This window comes from Polypterus senegalus, chromosome 9 (assembly GCF_016835505.1).
Source record: "Polypterus senegalus isolate Bchr_013 chromosome 9, ASM1683550v1, whole genome shotgun sequence".
Taxonomy (NCBI): domain Eukaryota; kingdom Metazoa; phylum Chordata; class Cladistia; order Polypteriformes; family Polypteridae; genus Polypterus; species Polypterus senegalus.
The window spans coordinates 129,999,676-130,021,468 of NC_053162.1; the positions used below are offsets into that span (position 1 = coordinate 129,999,676).

The window sequence follows — 21,793 nt, forward strand, 5'->3', positions numbered from 1 at the left end:
ATCTAGAATTTATAGAAGTGACTGCCAGTACTGAACATCATCAGAATCAAAGTGTAAAGTACACACAGAATCTCTTTGTCCACAGTAGACTTAATGAAACTCTGCACTCTCATAATCCCCCTTAAGATACCCCAAAACAAATGGGAGATAAAACACCCCAAAACAGAAGGAGTGTTGACTAAGGTCCATGGTATGACAAATTTTCCATTAAAATGCCTGCGTCAACATTTTATTTGACTTCAACGTGGTGCCATTTTAGAAAGCAAAGCTGTAAGTCTAGGTCTTAAAGACGATAGCCTTTGCCCATTTTGTCTACCGAGCATCTTTGTACCTAAGGCTAGTTGTCTCACACCATCTATTCAATTTCTTAGATCTCATAGGTCACATGGTCTTTTTCCAGCATGTTCACTGCAAAACGCAATGGTCTACAAGGGTAACTCTAACTAAATGTATGGAATGGAGGCATTGAAGGAGAAATGTTGTTCACTATAGGGACTATTGTTAAATTAACCCTTCCCCAGGATGGTAGTTACACTTACTTTTGCAATACTTTTTGCACATACAAGTCCAGCTACTGCTTTATTATTCTGTGGTGTTAGTGATAGCAGTTCAAAATGTTTCCTCATCAATGTCAGTTAGGTGTTTAAGGGGTGGAGTTTCCTATGTGGCATTCAAGGTGTTACAATTATATTGGTAACCTTCTCTACCCAAAGTCAAGTGTTACCAACAACTTCTTAAATCTTCAGACAATCTTTCTGTTAAGTTATGCAATAATTTTTACAAGTAGGAGGATAAGAAGGGGATGGTGCAGATGTAGACATTCAGACCATCATTTAGATATGCTTTTTTTCTCCCCTGCCAGTAGGCTTATGGGAGGGACTAGAAAAGTCCAAAGTATTATGTTTTCTTCCAGTGCACCATGGTAGTATAACTAAACACCCCAGCACTGCTCCATTGTGGGGCTTGTTTGTATTCATCTTTTTTCTTATTCTCTATTTATGACTATGGCTAATCTCTCTCTCCTCCCAGAATATACAGGAATATTCTGGAAGGCTACAAAGACAGATCTTCAGGTGTATTCAGTTTCTTTTACCTCTAAACTGCTGTAAAATTTTAAAAGACAATTAACCATGTACCAAATAAACCAAATAAAATAACTTGAATCACAACGCTTTGCACTGAAAATAGCGCACTTCATGAATGTTCTAGTTAGGATCAAAAGCCCAATGTTTGGCATGTATAATAATTTTAAGAATATATAAGAACTGTAACAATTGGCATTTTCACCACTGATTGTGAAAGTCTATAACAAAAGAGCTCCATAATCCTATGCAGTCTTAACGGTCTGACTAAGTCAAACAGGTAAGAAAATTCTCAAGTCTAATCAATCTGATTATCACCAAAAAATAGCTTTTTTCCATTTAAATAAAATGGTACAATAAACATAACATGCTCCCAGTGAGAACGCATTTGGTACGACGCTTAATGCCAAAATAGTCACCTACAACAATGTGATGTTCAGATATTACTGCACTTAATGATAAACTCTAAACATTTGACGAGACTTTACTGAAATTTCAGAAAGAAACATAATAGCTGATACAGCATGGGTTTAAATAAATAGTAACAAGATGTGCTACAGCAGAAGTGCATAATTTTGGTCTTCAGGACCTCAACAGTACAACTAAAATAATGTACGTTCATTCATGGTTGTCATTAGAGAGACATTTTATATAATATATACACAAATCCAGGCAAACAATATAAAACTGTCTTTTTTATTTCTGATTGAATTCATTTATAGATTCATTAACTAATATGAACACTTACCATCTTTAACTTCCTGAAAGTCTCGTGGCTGAACAAAGTCAGGTTTGACAATCTCAAACCACCAAAAAAGTTCAGCAATGAAGACCATAACATTGTTCTAAAAGAAAAGAACACATGCAACATTAGGATTACTGAGACTGAGAGGCAGATGCATTTATATATATATTTTTGTAGGTAGAGATCCACAAAGGGAGAAAATGAGTCATGTTATTTTAAAATATATATTTTTTTCCTAACAACAAAAAAAGACTTTATGACCAACACCTTCCAAACCCCACCTTATTAATCCACTATCCCCTTATAATCTCCCCCTCCACGTGCTATATATTGCCTTTGATTCTTGTATGTTGTGACAGGGGCCTATGGTACCAACTGTATGGAAGGACCTGAAGAGAGAGCATCGGTAAGGCAATACTATGGGGCAGTTCTCCTGGGCGGCCGTGGCACAATGGAATACGGCAGGGAATGCTTTGACTTGGAATTAGGCAGAGCCCTGTTGGGTTTCATGGGTGCCACCAGGGGGGATTGAACAGCCCTATAGTGGACTTCAACCACACCTGAGAGTGATTCCAAGTAACAGTGATGAGCCATCTGGAACACTCACAGGACAATTTGGAGAGCCAGAGATGGGAAGAAAAAAAAAGGAAGGAGCTTGAAAGGGAGAAGTGGAGGCAGAAGGACTGGGAATTGGCAGCTGTAGGAAGGACTGTGTACTGGTGTTGTATGGAATGTGCTGTACTTTGGGAGAGCAAAGAAGAAGCGTGTTGTGTGGCAATTTGTGTCTCTGCCAGTGTGTCGGGTTAGGGCTAATGTCTAATTCTTTTCTTCTTATTCTTCTTATGATGATACCTGGTAGGTTTGTCGAAAGCTTGGGGGTAGTGGGGGGTACGGGGGAGGAACTATTTTAAGAAATACGACTCATTTTCTCCCTTTGTGGCTCTCCAGCAAGAAATATGCAAACCATATCACAGACCTGCATTTAAATAAATAAATACATATTAGTGCTGGGCAGTATAACCAAAATTCGGTATCACGGTATTCAACGGCATTTTTTCCTCCATGCATGACTGGATGTTAAACACATTTTCCACTGCAATTACTGCAGTAGACTGGCTAAGAATAACCTATTCCATTGTCACATTTTGTACATTGTACAAAAAAACATTTTAATGTGCACACAAGTATTAATACAGGTTTGCATGGCCCCATAAGGTGATAGTTTTCAAGGGGGTGACAGTAATGAAGAGCAGGAATCACATTGCATGACAGTTGCAGTCAAAATATAGAACCTTCTTATTGAAAATACTTTGCAAACAACTTAAACTATAATTTTGACAACATATTTTCAACCATCCAAAGAGGCATTTAGACTTGGTAAAAATATCCAGAGGTGCTTGTCAAAAGTTTTATTGCACTGAACATGTCTTGGAGAATGAATAGTAAATATTTTTTGTAAACCAACTACTTTCTGTTAATGTTAACAATCTCTGTCCAGTGACATTTTAAACAAATTTACCATTATTAAACTGCATAATATTTAAACTAATAAATAATAAAAATAAAATAATAGTGCAACTTCCAGTAATAATACTATTACTTCAAGGCTTCAAGCCCAGGTACATTGCACAGTATTCACCAAATAAAAAATAAAATAAAATAAAACAAGTGCAAATTGGTGATGACATCTTGACCAACTGAACCATCATTAAGGCAAATTGCATTAATATGGACCTTGCTTCAAGCTAGGCCAACAGTAATGTACAGTGGACTGGCTGCCTGGCTGTCTTTGCGAGACAGGTGAGCAGGGGTGACCGTTGCAGTGACATGCGATATGGTTTGTACCTCGTGTTGTCGTAAGTGTCAGTCATCCCAGGCGAATGTTGCCATGGGTGCGCCATGTTCCGAACGTTGTTTAGGCTATTTAAACCGGTGTTGCAGTAGAAGAAAAATCCATATCATAACAAAAATAAAAACAGTTTTCGGTATGAACTGGTATACCTCCCAGCACTATGACATATACACTAGTATACGTCTGATCACCAAATTCCTTAGGATAAATGCAAATGATATATATATACACATCTCAAAATTAATTTTAACTGAATAAAGTAATGAGTAAAAAGAAATCAGTTTCTGTCATAACTTACTTTTAGCACTAATGGAGCGTAGAGCATGTCTTCAGTAGTGAGATAAAAACTTTTGTTCAAATACTCATTTGAAAACACCTTTAGAAGCTGAATATTGTAAAGGTTGTCTGCAATTGAAGTCACTTCTTTCAAGCAGATGTCTAAAAACAAAATTTAAAATTAATTCAGAAATGCATTTATTTTGAGCATTTATGTTTTCTTTACCCGGTTCCTCCTCTTTTACTTTTAATGAAGTAAGACACCTGTTAACACTGGTTTTAGGATTATGGATTTACAGTTGTGCCAAAGAAATTCTAATATTTAAAAAAAAAAAAAACAGTAGAGAACATAAAGGCTTTTTTCCTTAACCTGAATATTAGCCTAAAATGGATTTTCCAATATGAGAAGACTCCTGAACATTGCAGCAACATTTCCACAAAAATGGAATTAAAGTGATAATTTAGTACTTTGGAATAAAAAAGCTAAATTTCAAAACTCATTCTAATAGAAATGTTGCAGCAAGATATGAAGCAAGTCATTGATGCAACATGGCCAACAAAACCAGAATCAAATCAAATATTCTTCAAAGCAGATGCAAGAGACTGAATAGTAGATAGGCAATAGATTGGTTTGTCATAAAAATGAAGTTACATGCCAGTAATTATTGAATTAAAAAGTTTGCTTAAATATGTACACAGGAATATCCAAGCTTCTACTAAATAAACATGTTTTACTAACTGCAGATACAAATTATGCTTGTGTCCTTCTATTTATTTGGTTCATCTTGTTGAAAAATTGTTTAAAACAAAGAATGCGTCCATATACATTCAAAAAGCAATGCATCAGAAACTCACGTTAAAAACTATTATAAAGTGAAAAAGGCATTTTTATATAAATGTATACATCTTCACAGTGAAAAGATTTTTCCTTTAATTATATTACAGTTTAAAAAAGTGTTAATAATAGATAAACTAAGAATGAGCAAAGAAGGAAGATGGTTAATGGTAAACTAAAGAAACATTTGGATTTTCTTCAAAGAAGCATAGACATGACAGCTGTAAAGGCCAACAAAATTATATTTTCAAGTAGTCAACAGAAGTATTTTTTACAAGCATTATATTAAATGAGTATATTGAACTTATTTTCTTACAGTTTTATGAATTCCCTTTGTTTGTTTTTTTTGGAAAAACAAAAACAAGACCATCTACTAATTAGAAACCTGGTTACATACCATCAAGCTTCATTAGCTCAGGGCAGTAGTAGTGTATTACAGACAGTAAGGCAGCTCCATCACACACATCCTTCATCAGGTCTTCTAATAAAGGAAAGTAAGGAAGCTGTCGACTGGAGAGATGGTCCCTCCGGTAGCGGACCTAATTATAGGGGATAAAGAGGTAAAGTTTTATATGAACACTGTACATAAGTTAGACAAGCTTTAGTTGTAGGCCACTAAAGTATAAATCAGGATTAACAAAGCATTGTCAACTATATACAACTAAATACAGCTATAATCTTGCCACATGCACATAACAAAAATGTACTATTTGATTTTCTTTTCAATACAGCCATTCAGAGTTACAAAATATTGTATGCCAAGCAAAATATGAACAAAATATAGTAGATTACTACATTATTAAGTGTCAACTAAATATAAAGATTAAATGATTTATTAACAAATGCAATAGTTTATTGAATAAAGTTAAAAAGAAAAAAAATATATAACTAATCGCAGTTTATTATTTATACCTATGATGGCAGCAAAAGTCACAGCATCTAAATGTAAACCATCTGCACAAAATAGCCTTAGATCCTTATCAGTGTATTAACCAGGCACTAACTAACAAAAATAAACTAACTTTAATATACTGTACAAAATAACTGTACAGTAAATTATAGCACATTTAACCAACATGAAATGCATCTTGTTAAAGTGAACATATTTTATATGTCAATTTTAATTACAGTGATGTTTTACATTTGAAACAGTGTTCCTTAAACTGTGTCGTGACCCACTTTGGGTTGCATGATGTCTGGACTGAATGAGAAAAGGTTGTGAATGGTTTGTGGAATACCTCGCATGCGTCACCACTCCCTTAACCCAGGACAAAAATGGGTCCCCAGTATGTCACTCCAAGGATGGGTTGCGAACATACAAAAAAATGCAAAATTGGGTGACAAAGAGAAAAAAAAAAAAAAAGTCTAAGAACCACTAATCTAGAAGGTTTCAACATGAAAGAACAAAACAATGAGTGAAAGCATTGTATGTTTACTACTTAGCTTTGCTAAATATAAAACAGACAAAAGCAGTCAATCTTCAGACTTTTAGTAAATGGGAAAACCACCAGCAACTTTAATTTAATCAAAACTACAGTCAAGAATCAGACTCAAATACGTCTTCAGTGTTTCTTCTTCTTTTGAGTGCCTTGTACCTGTGTAGGAATGGTATTAAAATATCAAATGCAACTTGTGAAATTAATAAGGTACGCCGCAGAATAAAATCTCACCTACATCTGTGTAATAAACTGTACACCATAAACATAAAATGTATTATTTTATGCAGTTATTTCTCTAACAATGCACATAAATAAACAAAGGTAAACTTTAAAATGAAGAATGCATTGCAAATACATGGGTGAATCAAACATGTATCAATAAAAACTTAAATTATGTAAGAGTATGGCCAAAAAAGTGGAAATAGGCATATGAAGTTTCTTAATATTGTACTAGGCAGGTAAATGCCAGAGTAACTTGAAACTAGTAATAAAGGTGAGTGAATAGAGCACACATTTTCTGTTACAGGTAAAGCAACACTATATGAGATTGATAACATTATTATTACCAATCACCAAAAACTTACTGCTATGACTGTATTAGTGGAGAAGTACACCCCAACATTACTACAAATATCTATATTACCTCATTATAGAAAGGGTAGATCCCAGAACACGTAGTACTATTTATGCTGCTCCTGGAGAGTGGAAATGGCGATTCATTTGACCATAATAGGCTTCTATATTGCTTGCTCAACATAGCAGTAATGTGTGAACTTTGTATTGCTGATGCCCATTACTGATGATATTCTTCTTGCAAAACTCTCCTAATTGTACTGAGGAAAACAATTTACATTATGTGGAAATAAGACATAATATTTAATTTTTTGTCGTGTGTTAATATAGGAATATAGAATTATTTTGATAAAATAACATTTTTAAATGTATAAAACATGTACACAAGATTGTAGAGCTCATAATGGAAAGGTTAATATTGTATTAATTGTGCTTTTGATAGGATTTTAAACGTGACTGAAAAGGGCAAATTTATGAAGGCAGGATGTTATGCAATATGCATATTACAGATCAGTTTAAGGGCTGATGGGAGATATGCAAATACAAAAGCAAATGCTTATACAATGCCATGCCTGTTAAACTGCACTAGCTTTATGCTCATCATTGTTTAAAATAAAAAAGTGTGTTTGTATTTGCAAGAAGTTATAAAAATAAGTTACTGGTACCTTAAGTTTAACATGACTATAATCTTAATTGCACTTAGCTACATGGCAGTGATATGAGTAGCCTCAATGACAAGTAACAAGACCAATGGAAAATTATCTATTATACAGTTTTATCATGATGTAACTTTTGCTTCACATAAGTAATATGATTTGCTGTGTCATGTCGCTTACTAGTCATTTTCCAACAGAATTACCTTATTAAGGCACTGTATAAAAGAGAGAGTTTGAGAACACTCTGACTGACATTATTGTTAATCTTGCCACTTACAACAGAGTCCCAACAAAACGAAAAGAAGAAAAAACGATTTCAAACATGGATAGGTTAAAACATTGTCCAAGTGACCACAAGCATCTCAGCTAGTTTAAGAAGTAAAGACTTTGCACTCTAACTGCTAGAGACAAACCACCCGAGATGATGCTTGCTGTGTGGAGAATGTTTTAAATTGCTCAGGTGGTACAGTGCATCCGGAAAGTATTCACAGCGCATCACTTTTTCCACATTTTGTTATGTTACAGCCTTATTCCAAAATGGATTAAATTCATTTTTTCCTCAGAATTCTACACACAACACCCCATAATGGCAACGTGAAAAAGTTTACTTGAGATTTTTGCAAATTTATGAAAAATAAAAAACTGAGAAATCACATATACATAAGTATTCACAGCCTTTGCCATGAAGCTCAAAAACTGAGCTCAGGTGCATCCTGTTTCCCCTGATCATCCTTGAGATATTTCTGCAGCTTAATTGGAGTCCACCTGTGGTAAATTCAGTTGATTGGACATGATTTGGAAAGGCACACACCTGTCTATACAAAGTCCCACAGTTGACAGTTCATGTCAGAGCACAAACCAAGCATGAAATCAAAGGAACTGTCTGTAGATCTCCGAGACAGGATTGTCTCGAGGCACAAATCTGGGGAAGGTTACAGAAAAATTTCTGCTGCTTTGAAGGTCCCAAAAGGCACAGTGACTTCCATCATCCGTAAGTGGAAGAAGTTTGAAACCACCAGGACTCTTCCTAGAGCTGGTCGGCCATCTAAACTGAGCGATCAGGGGAGAAGGGCCTTAGTCATGGAGGTGACCAAGAACCCGATGGTCACTCTGTCAGAGCTCCAGAGGTCCTCTGTGGAGAGAGGAGAACCTTCCAGAAAGACAACCATCTCTACAGCAATCCACCAATCAGGCCTGTATGGTAGAGTGGCCAGACGGAAGCTACTCCTTAGTAAAAGACACATGGCAGCCAGCCTGGAGTTTGCCAAAAGGCACCTGAAGGACTCTCAGACCATGAGAAACAAAATTCTCTGGTCTGATGAGACAAAGATTGAACTCTTTGGTGTGAATGCCAGGTGTCATGTTTGGAGGAAACCAGGCACCGCTCATCACTAGGCCAATACCATCCCTACAGTCAGTGAAGCATGGTGGTGGCAGCATCATGCTGTGGGGATGTTTTTCAGCGGCAGGAACTGGGAGACTAGTCAGGATAAAGGGAAATATGACTGCAGCAATGTACAGAGACATCCTGGATGAAAACCTGCTCCAGAGCGCTCTTGACCTCAGACTAGGGCAATGATTCATCTTTCAGAAGGACAACGACCCTAAGCACACAGCCAAGATATCAAAGGAATGGCTTCAGGACAACTCTGTGAATGTCCTTGAGTGGCCCAGCCAGAGCCCAGACTTGAATCCGATTGAACATCTCTGGAGAGATCTTAAAATGGCTGTGCACCGCCGCTTCCCATCCAACCTGATGGAGCTTGAGAGGTGCTGCAAAGAGGAATGGGCGAAACTGGCCAAGGATAGGTGTGCCAAGCTTGTGGCATCATATTCAAAAAGACTTGAGGCTGTAATTGCTGCCAAAGGTGCATCGACAAAGTATTGAGCAAAGGCTGTGAATACTTATTTATGTACATGTGTTTTCTCAGATTTTTTATTTTTCATAAATTTGCAAAAATCTCAAGTAAACTTTTTCATGTTGTCATTATGGGGTGTTGTGTGTAGAATTCTGAGGAAAAAAATGAATTTAATCCATTTTGGAATAAGGCTGTAACATAAAAAAATGTGGAAAAAGTGATGCGCTGTGAATACGTTTTGGATGCACTGTATGCTTTCCTTAATTTAACTCACAGTACTTGATACATCTATTTTCATTGAAAAATACAAAAAAATAAATGTTAAGGTAAAATAAAGTTTGTCAATTTGAAAGAAACTTGTGTTCACAAAACATTAGTAATCACGAAGGGGTTAGTGGTCACTTTCCTACCTAATCCTGGTCCTGCAAGGACAAAAGGGGATGACTTTGTGCAGCCGTGTGTGGTAGAAAACTGGGTGAAGCCGAAGGAAAGATGAATGACTGTAGGCTGTAGTCCCAGAAGTGCACAACCTATGACTGCCGAGGTTCCCATGGTAAGTACTATAGGTGTGCATGTAACATAAGGTTAATAGACTAAGGCTTTGTTCAGAGGCATTTCTTATACACCAATTATAAAAGACTCTAAACGGTTTATACAGTTTCTTTTGAGGAAAAAAAAAAAAAAAAAAAACACACACATACAGAGTTATATGTGGTAATACACATATTCAGCCTTTTGGCAATGAGGAATAGTATTTTTCATGGTAAACCACGGACACTACCAATATATTTATATAAAACTGAGCAGTCTTTACCCTTGAATCTAGAGGTACAGAAATACTTAAATTATTCATTTTCAAAGTCACTTTGAACTTTTATCCATTAATACAGTAACAAGCATATAACTTATAAATGACACATGGAGACATTAATTCATTAAATATGAAACCGGACATGTATGAAATTACCAGTTTTTAAAATACACTTTGCCCTTCATTAAACCAATTTTCCACTTTTCTGATCAGTACCTACGCATTAGAGTTGGAACAGTTAGCCTTGAAACTTTCTATAGTTGTTTTTGACTAATGTAAACACTGTGTATACCATACCACATGGGAATGCTCCAATGGCTCCAACATGCAGTGAGCAAGGGCATGCATTAAATCAGGCTAATAAAGAACAAAGAGGTAAACAAGGTGTAACTAATCAATGTTTAAATGATTCAAACAGGCAAAAGAAGAATGTTTGCTGTCACAAATTAAAGTAGAAAAAGAATGAGTAAAAAAAAAAATTTTTTTGGAACTAAAAGCAACATCAGCCTTTTTCATATCTGAGCAGAATTAACATTAGCAAACGGAAAGAAAACCTTGATGTGTGCACACGAAAGTACTGCTTGTTCCAATGCTGGCAAGACAATAAAGGTACGAAAAAACAGGAAAAGAAAAAAAAAATTCAAAGTGAAGTCTTCTACTATGTAATGCTACAAGTTGTCCTCTATGTATTGAGCACATCTTATTTTAAACTGTCTGCAATCCACCTAGCTCCTGGAATATTAAATGCAGAAGTGAAGAGAATTTGAGAAAGGTCAGCAAATGATTTTAATAAATAGAAAATTTATACTCTGAAAATTACAATTGAACTGCAATAACTGCAATTCTTTTATTATGTAAATTGTATATTTATTCATGCATTTATTTTAGTCTCAATTTAGACCCAATTATCTTCTGCAAGGGCTAAGTAAAAAGCCTCAGTCCAGCAAGCATCAGACACACACTGTAGACAAAATTCCACTAATGGAAAACACCTGAATGGGAAAAGGATGAGACATTCAACTTACAGGTACTAGTTTCCAATACCACTTGGAAGGAGACTATCCAAGAAGCAGGGAAGGAGTAAGGAAAAGGAAACAGGAAAAGCAGCAAAAAATATCAGAGGCTTTCAATAATAACAGTACAGCAGTAGGTTACCATAAAGGGTTAAAGAGCTGGCAATAACAAGGGAACCATTTTAATTAGGACTGGAAAACAATCAAGACATTACTCAATGAGAGATGCATGCAACCACTAACAAGAGAAATTGTAGGCAAATAACTTTGAAGAATTTGTGGGAATCACATGCACCCAAAATTACTTTTTAGGTTTAGACCCACATACAATGCATACAGTAGGAAAAAAAGAAATAACTTACACTAATGCATATATTATTTATGCAGTAGACTTTATAAAATAGCCTACCTTGAAACAATCTAACACAAAGCAATGTGATTAATGTCAAAAAAGTATTACAGTTGCATTTTCTTGGTCAATTTTAAATTAGTACAAAAATTATAGAGGACATCTTTCCTCTTAGTCTAAGCGGCTTAACCAATCATGAGAAAGATATTAAAAAAATAAATAAATAAAAAAAAAGCTGCTAACCAAAACTGAATTTTTAAATGATAAATAAAAATCCTGGTGGTCAGTATGCAAAGAAACCTGAGCATGAATATTTATTCAAGCCAAGTGGAAGATATACTGAAAAACTTCATAACTCACCTTTTGATGACTTGGGGACTCAAGCAAATGCTGTTTCACTTTCATTTCTTTTTCAGTAATTTCTCTCATTTTCAGATTAACCTGAATCAGGCAGAGTAATAAAAGATACATTTCCATTTATTTATCTGATGAAGAAGAATTGCTTAATACTGCAATCATAAAAACTAGTAAAAACTGTATTCAGCCAAAATTAGTATGTGGCATACATATGTTCCAAATGGGAAAATAAACACAACCAATAAAATAAGACATTAGACTATGACACTGTAGAAGAATAAATGTTTTAATTGTGTCAGCAAACTCCTCTTTGACAGCAATTAACATGCATATTAGTGATGCTCATAATCTGATGGATATAGTTGTCACACTGTGATTTTATGATTCTATTACTGTTACCTAAATGAGTCTTGGCCTTTATCAGTCCATGGCTCTGTTCTACATCATCATTTTTACTCTGCACAAGATATTTTTAGTGTATTGTCTATAAGATATTTTTTCCAGATCCTTTCTTTCAATACTTCCAACACACCATACATTAAAGCAAAAGCTTTGAAATTTACAGTATGAGCTGCAACAGCTCACAAATTCACTTCAGCAATGCACACAACTTTAAAAGAGTGCATGTAATCATAAATCAACTGCTTCAGTTATCTCAGCCATTCAGTTAGTTAGCACTAATGCATAGCTAACCAGTAAGGTTTATAAAATCATTGACAAGAATGCTTGCTTGTTGATTTAAGTCCGACTCAAACATGAAAAAAATTCTGCTGAATGAAAGGCAAGTAAAATAGTTAATGTCAGATACAAACAAATGAAAGGATGTGTGCTATAGTATCACAGGCTTGTCTTTAAGAACAGCGAACAGTTTTCTAAGATGCTGGATACAGTTATTTTTTTTTTTTAAATTTGTACAGTAATTCAAAACTTACCATTTCTAATAAATCAGTGATTTCACACCAAATATTGTGCATATAGTGTCAGTGCAAGTGTATGAACATATTAAAAGGCACTAAGCTTAGAAACAGGCTTTAAAAATGTGCTTGTGTAAGGTAACTTTTTAGTTCACTTAAGACCAACCCATTATTATTAAAAGCCACTTCAAATGCATCTAAACATTTCACAAAGCTCTTCAAAATATAAAGAGTAGCATATATAGTTATTCCAGAGTCTTGAAGGAATGCTCAAATCTAAATTTTTTTTTATATGTTACTTACAAGTGGCCTGTAGTGGTGGCCATGAAATACAGTATTTTTAATGTCATGTTTGGACAACAGCAAACAGTATAAAAAAAACATCTAAACACACTTATGCAAATGGAGTTGCATAATCCACATGTCCATCGTCCATTCATACATTTAGAATGTGCAAAATGCATGCTTTTTTGTTAAATATTATTAATACTTCTAGAAAACCCAACATACAATATAAACAGGAAAGGCACATTCCCATAATACAGTGGTAACTTGAGATACGAGTGCCCCAACGTATGAGTTTATTGAGATACAAGTGATCACTAGGTTGATTTTTTGCCTTGAGTTACGAGCCATAATTTGAAATACGAGCCATCAAAGAGCTCGTCAGCGCACATTCCAAGGAACTGATGACGGAGGAGTTGAAGGAACTACAGACGCGGCAACATACGGAGGTTCTGCAGGAGATCGGTATCGAGGAGGAGGTTATCTCTTAAAGTGAGATAAAGGAAGTGTTTGCAATATGGGAAAAAGTTTCGAACTTTAAAGAAAAGAAACACCCTGAAAAAGCTACAACTGGTCGTGCAGCGGCGCTATTTAATGACACTTGCATAACACTTGACTTTATTGAAAGGAAACCCTGAAAAAGTTGCAACTGGTTGTGCAGTAGCGCTATTTAATAACACTTGCCTAATTCATTTCAGAAACATTCTAAAGGGAAGGACTAAACAAAGCTCCTTGGATAGGTTTCTACTGAAACGCCTTGAGAATGAAAGTGACAAAAGCATAGCAAAAAAGAAAAAAAACTAGTGAAGAAGAAAATTAAGTTAAGCAAAAGTGAAGTGAAAGAAAAAACCATTACAATACGCTAATCGGCTTCGCCAACATCTGTATATTTCTTTAGATTCTTTTTTATGTATTAGGTTTTATTCTGTTTGTATACAATATTTGTTCATTATAAATACATTTTTCTTATTTAACAAAAAATTGGGGTGCTTTTTGGGGGCTGGCACGAATTAATCTCATTTCAATTAATTTCAATGGGGGAAAATTGATTTGAGATATGAGCATGGTCACAGAACAAATTAAACTCATATCTCAAGGCACCACTGTACTATGCTTTTAAATTGCCTTATATTGTACACTGAGCTTTCCAGAAGTAGTATTACTATTTTAGCAAAAAATAAATTTTGCATGTTATGAGCATACAAATGGATAAATGTATTTTGCATGTTATGAGCATACAAATGGATAACAGACATGTGGATTATACACCAAGTTACATGAGAATTTTTTTTTTCTTCTCATGGATGTTTTTCACATTGTTTGAAGTTGTCCAGCATTGGTCACCACTGGGTCTTGTTCAATTAGAACCTTTGTTACGCAACTTCTCTACAAAAACCATGTGATTATTTTTTTTTTCTCAAGCACAATTACAAACTATTTAGAATAAGTAATATAAAAATGCCATTTATGAGTGGAGTATACTTTTAGGACACACCAACCTGGAGCTCATTATGTTTTACTGTTTTATTTTATTTAATCATTTTCCCTTCATTGCAATTTAATGTTGTAAATTTTCTAATCTGTAACAGTTTTTTTGCTTTTGTTCTTTTATAGCACTGATGACATTCTCATGTTTTATACTGCATTGTAAACTTTGCTCTGTAGACTGCCTTGCTAGAATGCATTTTACTTTCATTACTGTAGTTTAACAGATTATGTAGGGAACTGACCTTTTAAAAGTAGTCGATCAGTTACACGGAAAATTGGTTAAATGCATATCAATAGACTATGCTGTCGAACAATTCAGACATGTAAAATTTTAACAGGAGACAAGGTAATGTAGTATGTCTTACGCGGATAACATTTGACACTAATGGAGATTTTGATATGCCATTCGTATTAAAACGTTTACAGTTTCCCATTAGAATAGCTTTTGCAAAGACAATTAACAAATCACAGGGACAAACATTCAAAAAAGTCAGTTTATTAGAAAGAAAGAAACGATATTCACTCATGGGCAGTTATACAGTACGTTGCGTTGTCACAATGCAAGTCCAAACACGGAATCAAAATTCAATGCGATATTGATGAAAAATTAATTAAAAAATTGCATTTACTTAAGTTTTACAGTAAAAGTTTAAGAAGTATTTGCAGGTTAATTTCAAAGCCAAACCGAACAAAAACATAACGACGAGTACCTCTAATACAACATGAAACAATTTTCTTTCAATTTATTATGTTTTACTATTTTGTACTATGGTTAATTACTCGCTGTATTATTTCACAATTCCCATGAAAATAATCTGTTTAAATTGTACATCTGCTTCTCCATATGTGAGCGGTAGATCCGCGAAGTAGCTACCACGTAGCGCCCGCCTGGGAGTTGGCAAGCAAAGCAAACAGGGAGCAGAGCTCCCTAGTATTTTTAAATGCAAAAACTTTAAAAAGCATTTTTTTTTTAAGTTAACAATTGTAGTTTGTTATTTTTCCAAGGCAGGTTTTAACAAAGTATACTTAACTGCTTACGCTCAAAATGCAAAGTTCACAATAGGAAATTAAAACACGACTGCAAGTTTTGGAGAGCAAAGTGCTTTAAATAAATGGCGTATGATGGCCCAATATACTGGCCAAGAACTGAGAGTAACAGTGCCCTCATGTTTATGACATATCTGTGTAATGAAGCACACAGCAGAAGCTGTCAGCACAGTGACTGCAAGAGCATCACTCCTTATAAACAAGAGACTTGCCAAATATAGTAGCGATGTTCACAGATATAAAATAAAGCAGCTTTAATATGCAGTGTTTACTAAGAATTTTGGGGATAGATGCATAAAAGAACATTTCCTCAAATTATTAAAACATATGGAGGTTCAATTTTTAAACCAGCAGGGTATATTAAAATAATACATTATAAATACAGTATTGAAAGATACTACAGTACAATGTTGATAGCCAAGCAAAGGAAGATTGAGATGTACCCATATTATGCAAAGTAGGGTTCCCACACATTACAGGATCCTGCTCCAGTTAAAATGTAAAAATAACACACCCTTTTCATACTTATTAACAGACAAGTCTTTGCTGTCTGTGATTGTGAACAATTTTTAAGTTTTCAATCCCCATGAACCTAAAGTGGGAGAATGGAACCTAACACCACATGTAGGAATAAACAAGAGTATTTTGGCAATTGAGTGAGCTGACTTAAGCAACATACACAGGGAGAAAATATGCAAACTCCATACAAACACTGAGCAAGTTAGCAATCAAACATGAACTCATGGCACTATGTAATAACAATAATAAATTTTATTTTTATAGCACCTTTCCCATGCTCAAAGTGCTTTACAAATATTCAAAAGAATACAATAGGAATAAAAGCAGAGATGACATTAATAACAACACAGGATAGAAACTAATATCAAACATTTGTTATTGATGAAGCATTTAACATAGGGATAGTATGACAGGATCTTGCTCTGAGGCACCACACCACATACATTGAAACATTAGTACTAATAACCTGATTAAAAGTATAGTAATCCCTCCTCGATCGCGGGGGTTGCATTTCAAAACCCCCCGTGAAAGGTGAAAATCCGCAAAGTAAAAATCATATGTTCATATGGTTATTTTTACATATTTTAAGCCCTTATACACTCTCCCACACTATTATAAACATGTCCATACAGTTATACAACATAAACCCTTTATATTCTCTTAGATATTAGGTAAGATTCGTTGAAATTATGTATGTAAACACACTGTTTATATACAGTAAAACCTAAATATTTTAAAGATATCGAGCTGTATACAAGAAAAATTGTATACAGTAAAATGTGTGTACAGTGACACTAAATGTACGTAGATGTACTAAGTACTGTACTTAGAAAATTAATTATGGTTACTCACCAACAATGACATGACGACTTGTCTGATAACGATGAGTTTAATCTTACTGCACAACAAAAGAGAGTGTTATAGCTCTTCTAAAGGAGCCTCTTCAGGCGATTGTTCTTCTTCCGGCAGTCTTCAATCCAAATCCCTAAAGCAGATTCCATCCGGACTACCGCCTTATTACGGCCGCTTACAACTCGTTTTGCGCCCTGGTTAAAGGGCACTGTGGCCGTTGATCTTGTATTCTTTTCCTCCTTTTTAAATAAAAAGAATCGTGGACTCATAGATGCCGTAATAGCGTCCTGCAGCGGTGTAGCTGTTCACCTCCTTGAACATATCCAAAACTTTTACCTTTTTGGCAATCGTTAGCATCTTCCGTTAGCGCTTGGGCACGACCCCTGAAGCAGTAGCAGAAGTAGATCGTTTTGGAGCCATAACGAAGAGCTTGACTATGCACAAATATAAACACAAAAGAGCACAAAAGTAAAATCTTTGCACAGCGAAACACGTTGATGCTGAATAAGACGAGACTTCCTGGTTAATGCAGCAGAATCGAATTCGGCGCTCCGTCGCTGATCCAATCAGCACACAGGAACTTAACTGCGTGCTCTGATTGGGTAGCTTTCTCAGCCATCCGCCAATAGCGTCCCTTGTATGAAATCAACTGGGCAAACCAACTGAGGAAGCATGTACCAGAAGTAAAAAGACCCATTGTCCGCAGAAACCCGAGAAGCAGTGAAAAATCTGCGTTATATATTTAGATATGCTTACATATAAAATCCGCGATAGAGTGAAGCCACGAAAGTCGAAGCGCAATATAGAGAGGGATTACTGTAAATATAATTTTGTGTAACATGAGTTTAGTTGACTGCATACTATTCATCTGTCATTGCAATAGTACCACCAGGAAACAAGTAATAGCTCTTTGAAATGACAATGAAATTGCTTATAAAGAACTTTTTTCCAGTCTACATACAGACTGAATTTGAAGAATGAGGAGTGAATATCTGAGCTTGACAAATCTTTAATGGCTCTCCTTATAAAATATTTAGTCATATCTTCCAAAGTAACATGTGGCATGTATTAAACGCCTTCTACTTAAAGTTTGGTGAAAGTTGCCCACCACTCACTAACAAAGGGGAAATCAGTGACTGATGATGAATGAATTCCACAGAAAAAGTCATTGGCAAATTATGATGCTTTGGTTTGCAATCCTAGGAAGGGAAAGCAGACTGATCGCTGAAATAACCAATGAAATTCACAGATTCTGACACCAGCAGCGAGGGATACTTGCACATGTGCACAAATCAATGCTTTTTTTTAAGAAAATATTATGAATGTCTTTTTAAGTAATATTTAATAAATATATTGCCAGCTTCACACTCGTGTACATTATGCACAAATAGTGTGGCGATTATGAAAACTAAAATGACATTCGTTTTTGATTTTATTTTCTCATTTTCGTTTACTTCTAGTTTTCAGAAGTTAACAAGAATAAAACTGATACACTGTATAGTTTTCTATGCTTCTGGCCTTTTTAATGACTGAATGATAATTCAGCTGTTTAATTTTGGTAATTTGCTCATTTCATTCAAAATGTAACACTGCATTGCCTTATTGAGCCTGTTAAAATCATTGTAATGTCTTTGGTAAAAGAAAAGGGCCCACAGAAACTCAGATGCTCCAATGATTTGTAAATCCACCACTAAAATAAATTCTGTCACATATAGAAAAGGTTGAATAGTGTTTTCAGGTGTTTGGTTAGGAAGAAAGAGTTTTTAAGCTTGTTATTGACGATATATTATATTTTATGATGGCACATTCATAAACTGGGTTACCCAGCAGTGGTAATGCTCTCAACAAAGACATTGTTTTATTTTACTGTCTGTTATAACAGTTTTATCTGTACACTTGAGGCATACTAAGGACCAATAAACATAATTTTGACCAGTTTTTTAGTTTAAAATAAAAGTAAATGAAAATGTGCAAATATAGTGAAAACTATAATATGTTATCTAATAATTTAGAATGGTATATAACTTAGGGTTTTGCATATTAACTTAATAGCTAATAGTATTCCTTTGCTTTGGCATCTTTAACCGATGTTCTGTTTATTATGCCTAGATATGTAAGTGAATGCTACTATTACTTTCAATTCTAAGTCTTCTTTTAATATTTCATTTTGTCATTTACAGAAGAACATGAATTTACATAAATTAATCTTACACAAATTTATGCAGATATCATAAAATTAAAGTACAATAATTAAAACCAGCATTACACGATTTTCTCACATTGTGCAGTTTTGTACCACAACCAGGCTCTGTTCGAAGTCTAGAGGTGCCGAACTACAACAAGGTGATGTGTCTGGTTCAGCTGCAGCTTAATTCACAAAGCCCGAGTTGCTTGCAAAACAGCATTACTGTACACAGGTATGCTGAATGTACTGTATAGATACTGAGGCACATTACTGATGTAGGGACATACTGTACATGTTATTGGGTACAGAGGCCACGTAAGGGGTTATCTAAGCACATTTTGCTGTAGGTGAATTTCTATATACAGTAATCCCTCCTCGATCGCGGGGGTTGCGTTCCAGACCCCCCCGCGATAGGTGAAAATCATGAAGTAGAAACCATATGTTTCTATGGTTATTTTATATATTTTAAGCCCTTATAAACTCTCCCACACTGTTTATAAATATTCCCCGCAGAGTTATACAGCATAATCCCTTTGTATTCTCTTAGATATTAGGTAAGATTCATTGAAATTATGTATATAAACACACTGTTTATATACAGTAAAACCTAAATATTATTTTAAAGATATTGAGTGTCTCCGATATCACATGTTACAGCCATTACGATAGACATGCCACCAGCAATAAATACGTACAATGCAACAAAAATAGTATACAGTAAATGTGTGTACAGTGACACTAAACGCACGTACATGTATTAAGTACTGTAAGTAGAAAATTAATTATGGTTACTCACCAACAATGACACGATGACTTGTCCGATTACAATGAGTTTTATTTTACTGCACAACAAAGGAGAGCGTTACAGCCCTTAAAGGAGCCACTTCAGGCGACTGTGTAGCACTGCCGTTGTTCTTCTTCTGGCAGTCTTCAATGCAAATCCCTAAAGCAGATTCCATCCAGACTACTGCCTTATTACATCCACTTACAACTTGTTTTGCACCCTGGTTAAAAGGACACTGCGGCCGTAGATCTTATATTCCTTTCCTACTTTTTAAATAAAAAGAATCGTAGCCTTCAACAAATCCAAAACGTTTACCTTTTCGGCAATCATTAACATCTTCCGGTTGCGCTTGGGCACGGCCCCTGAAGCAGTAGCAGATCGTTTTGGAGCCATAATGAAGGGCTTGACTATGCACAAAGATAAACACAAAAGAGCACAACTCTTTACACAGCGAAACACGCTGATGCTGAATGAGCGAGACGAGACTTCCTGGTTAACACTGCATTCAGCAGGCAGAAACTTAACTGCGTGCTCTGATTGGTTAGCTTCTCAGTCATCCGCCAATAGCGTCCCTTGTATGAAATCAACTGGGCAAACCAACTGAGGAAGCATGTACAGGAAGTAAAAAGACACATTGTCCGCAGAACCTGCGAAGCAGCGAAAAATCCGCGTTATATATTTAGTTATGCTTTCATATAAAATCCGTGATAGAGCGAAACCGCGAAAGTCAAAGCGTGATATAGCGAGGGATTACTGTACTATATACAATACTTTGGAACATAACCCTCACCTAAGACTTTACATGAGGGATGTTTAATATATCTGCTATAACTTTTATTTCATTTGCTTGATATTTTGGCTACTCATAACCTAATCACACTATTTGATTGTAATTGTTTTTTGGTTGGGCAGATTAATGTTTATGTAAATGTAAAATGATCAAATCATAATAATCCAAAACTGTTTACAGTTCTAAATTCTCCAGCACACTGAGTCTGGGCATGTTCAAAATTGATTCAGTTTTGCACATTAACAATAACTGTTGCCTCATTCTAAAGCATGTATTAATAATGTGCAATCATTTGCTAATTTGTTATGTCCATCTTGCACAAGTACTATCATAGATAAATATATTATTGTGATTATTATGACACAAAATGTGCCATTCAATATTTCTCTATATATTCACAAAACAACTTAAAGACTAAAGATCAATACCATACAGACATGTATATACATATTTTCTACACAGTCCACAACCTGATAATTTTTTTGTTACCATATTATTAAATACTAGTGACGGCACACTGCTCGATAACGTGCAGTGAACACACTTGACTTGAGCATTCCTAGTTTTCATACTCTTTCTTTGTATGTTTACCATTCGTTTGCTCAGAGGTTGATGCGCTTGCTGCTTTCTAAGCAGCTCTTCTTTTCTCCACTCTAGCGGCCCGCTTCTTCTCTTCATTCGTTGCCATCTTTTTGCGTTAAAACTGATAAAGTCAGTGTTTGTGTTGAAATTACTTAGTACGTTTTCTCTAATATTTCACTTAAGTCTTGAATCTGCCTCGAGAATGATTTAAGATATGAAGTGGTAGGGGAAGGGACGGCGAAGGTGATAGGGAATGAGAACGGTGCTGGAATGCGTGCTTGCCGTTGCCGAGAGTTGATTCTATAATAAAATAAAATAAAAATAAAAAGAGAAATAACCTTGGAGGTCAATCTTCACCTCAAAAGCAGATAGTAGACGTCACGTAGTATATGTGTATCAAATTTCAGGTCAATAGTTCGAACAGTTTGCGAGCTACAGTTAATTTTAAATCCAGAACAGACAAATGAAGACCCATGGTAGCGTATTACACAAAGATTAGC

General features: G+C 35.2%; 1 protein-coding gene across 6 annotated transcripts in view; it reads right to left on the minus strand.

The window, feature by feature from the left end:
• The window catches only part of camsap1b (calmodulin regulated spectrin-associated protein 1b), a 174,039-nt gene that overhangs the window by 92,096 nt on the left and 60,150 nt on the right, over positions 1–21,793 (minus strand). For 4 of the 6 annotated variants that reach the window (XM_039763849.1, XM_039763847.1, XM_039763853.1 and 1 more), the window contains exons 5-9: positions 11,851–11,931; positions 11,154–11,186; positions 5,188–5,329; positions 3,978–4,117; positions 1,831–1,927 (exon numbers count right to left, since the gene is read on the minus strand). In XM_039763849.1, coding sequence (XP_039619783.1) covers positions 1,831–1,927; positions 3,978–4,117; positions 5,188–5,329; positions 11,154–11,186; positions 11,851–11,931 — 493 coding nt within the window. The remainder of the gene's footprint in view (positions 1–1,830; positions 1,928–3,977; positions 4,118–5,187; positions 5,330–11,153; positions 11,187–11,850; positions 11,932–21,793) is intronic. The other 2 variants (XM_039763848.1, XM_039763852.1) reach the window with 1 other exon arrangement.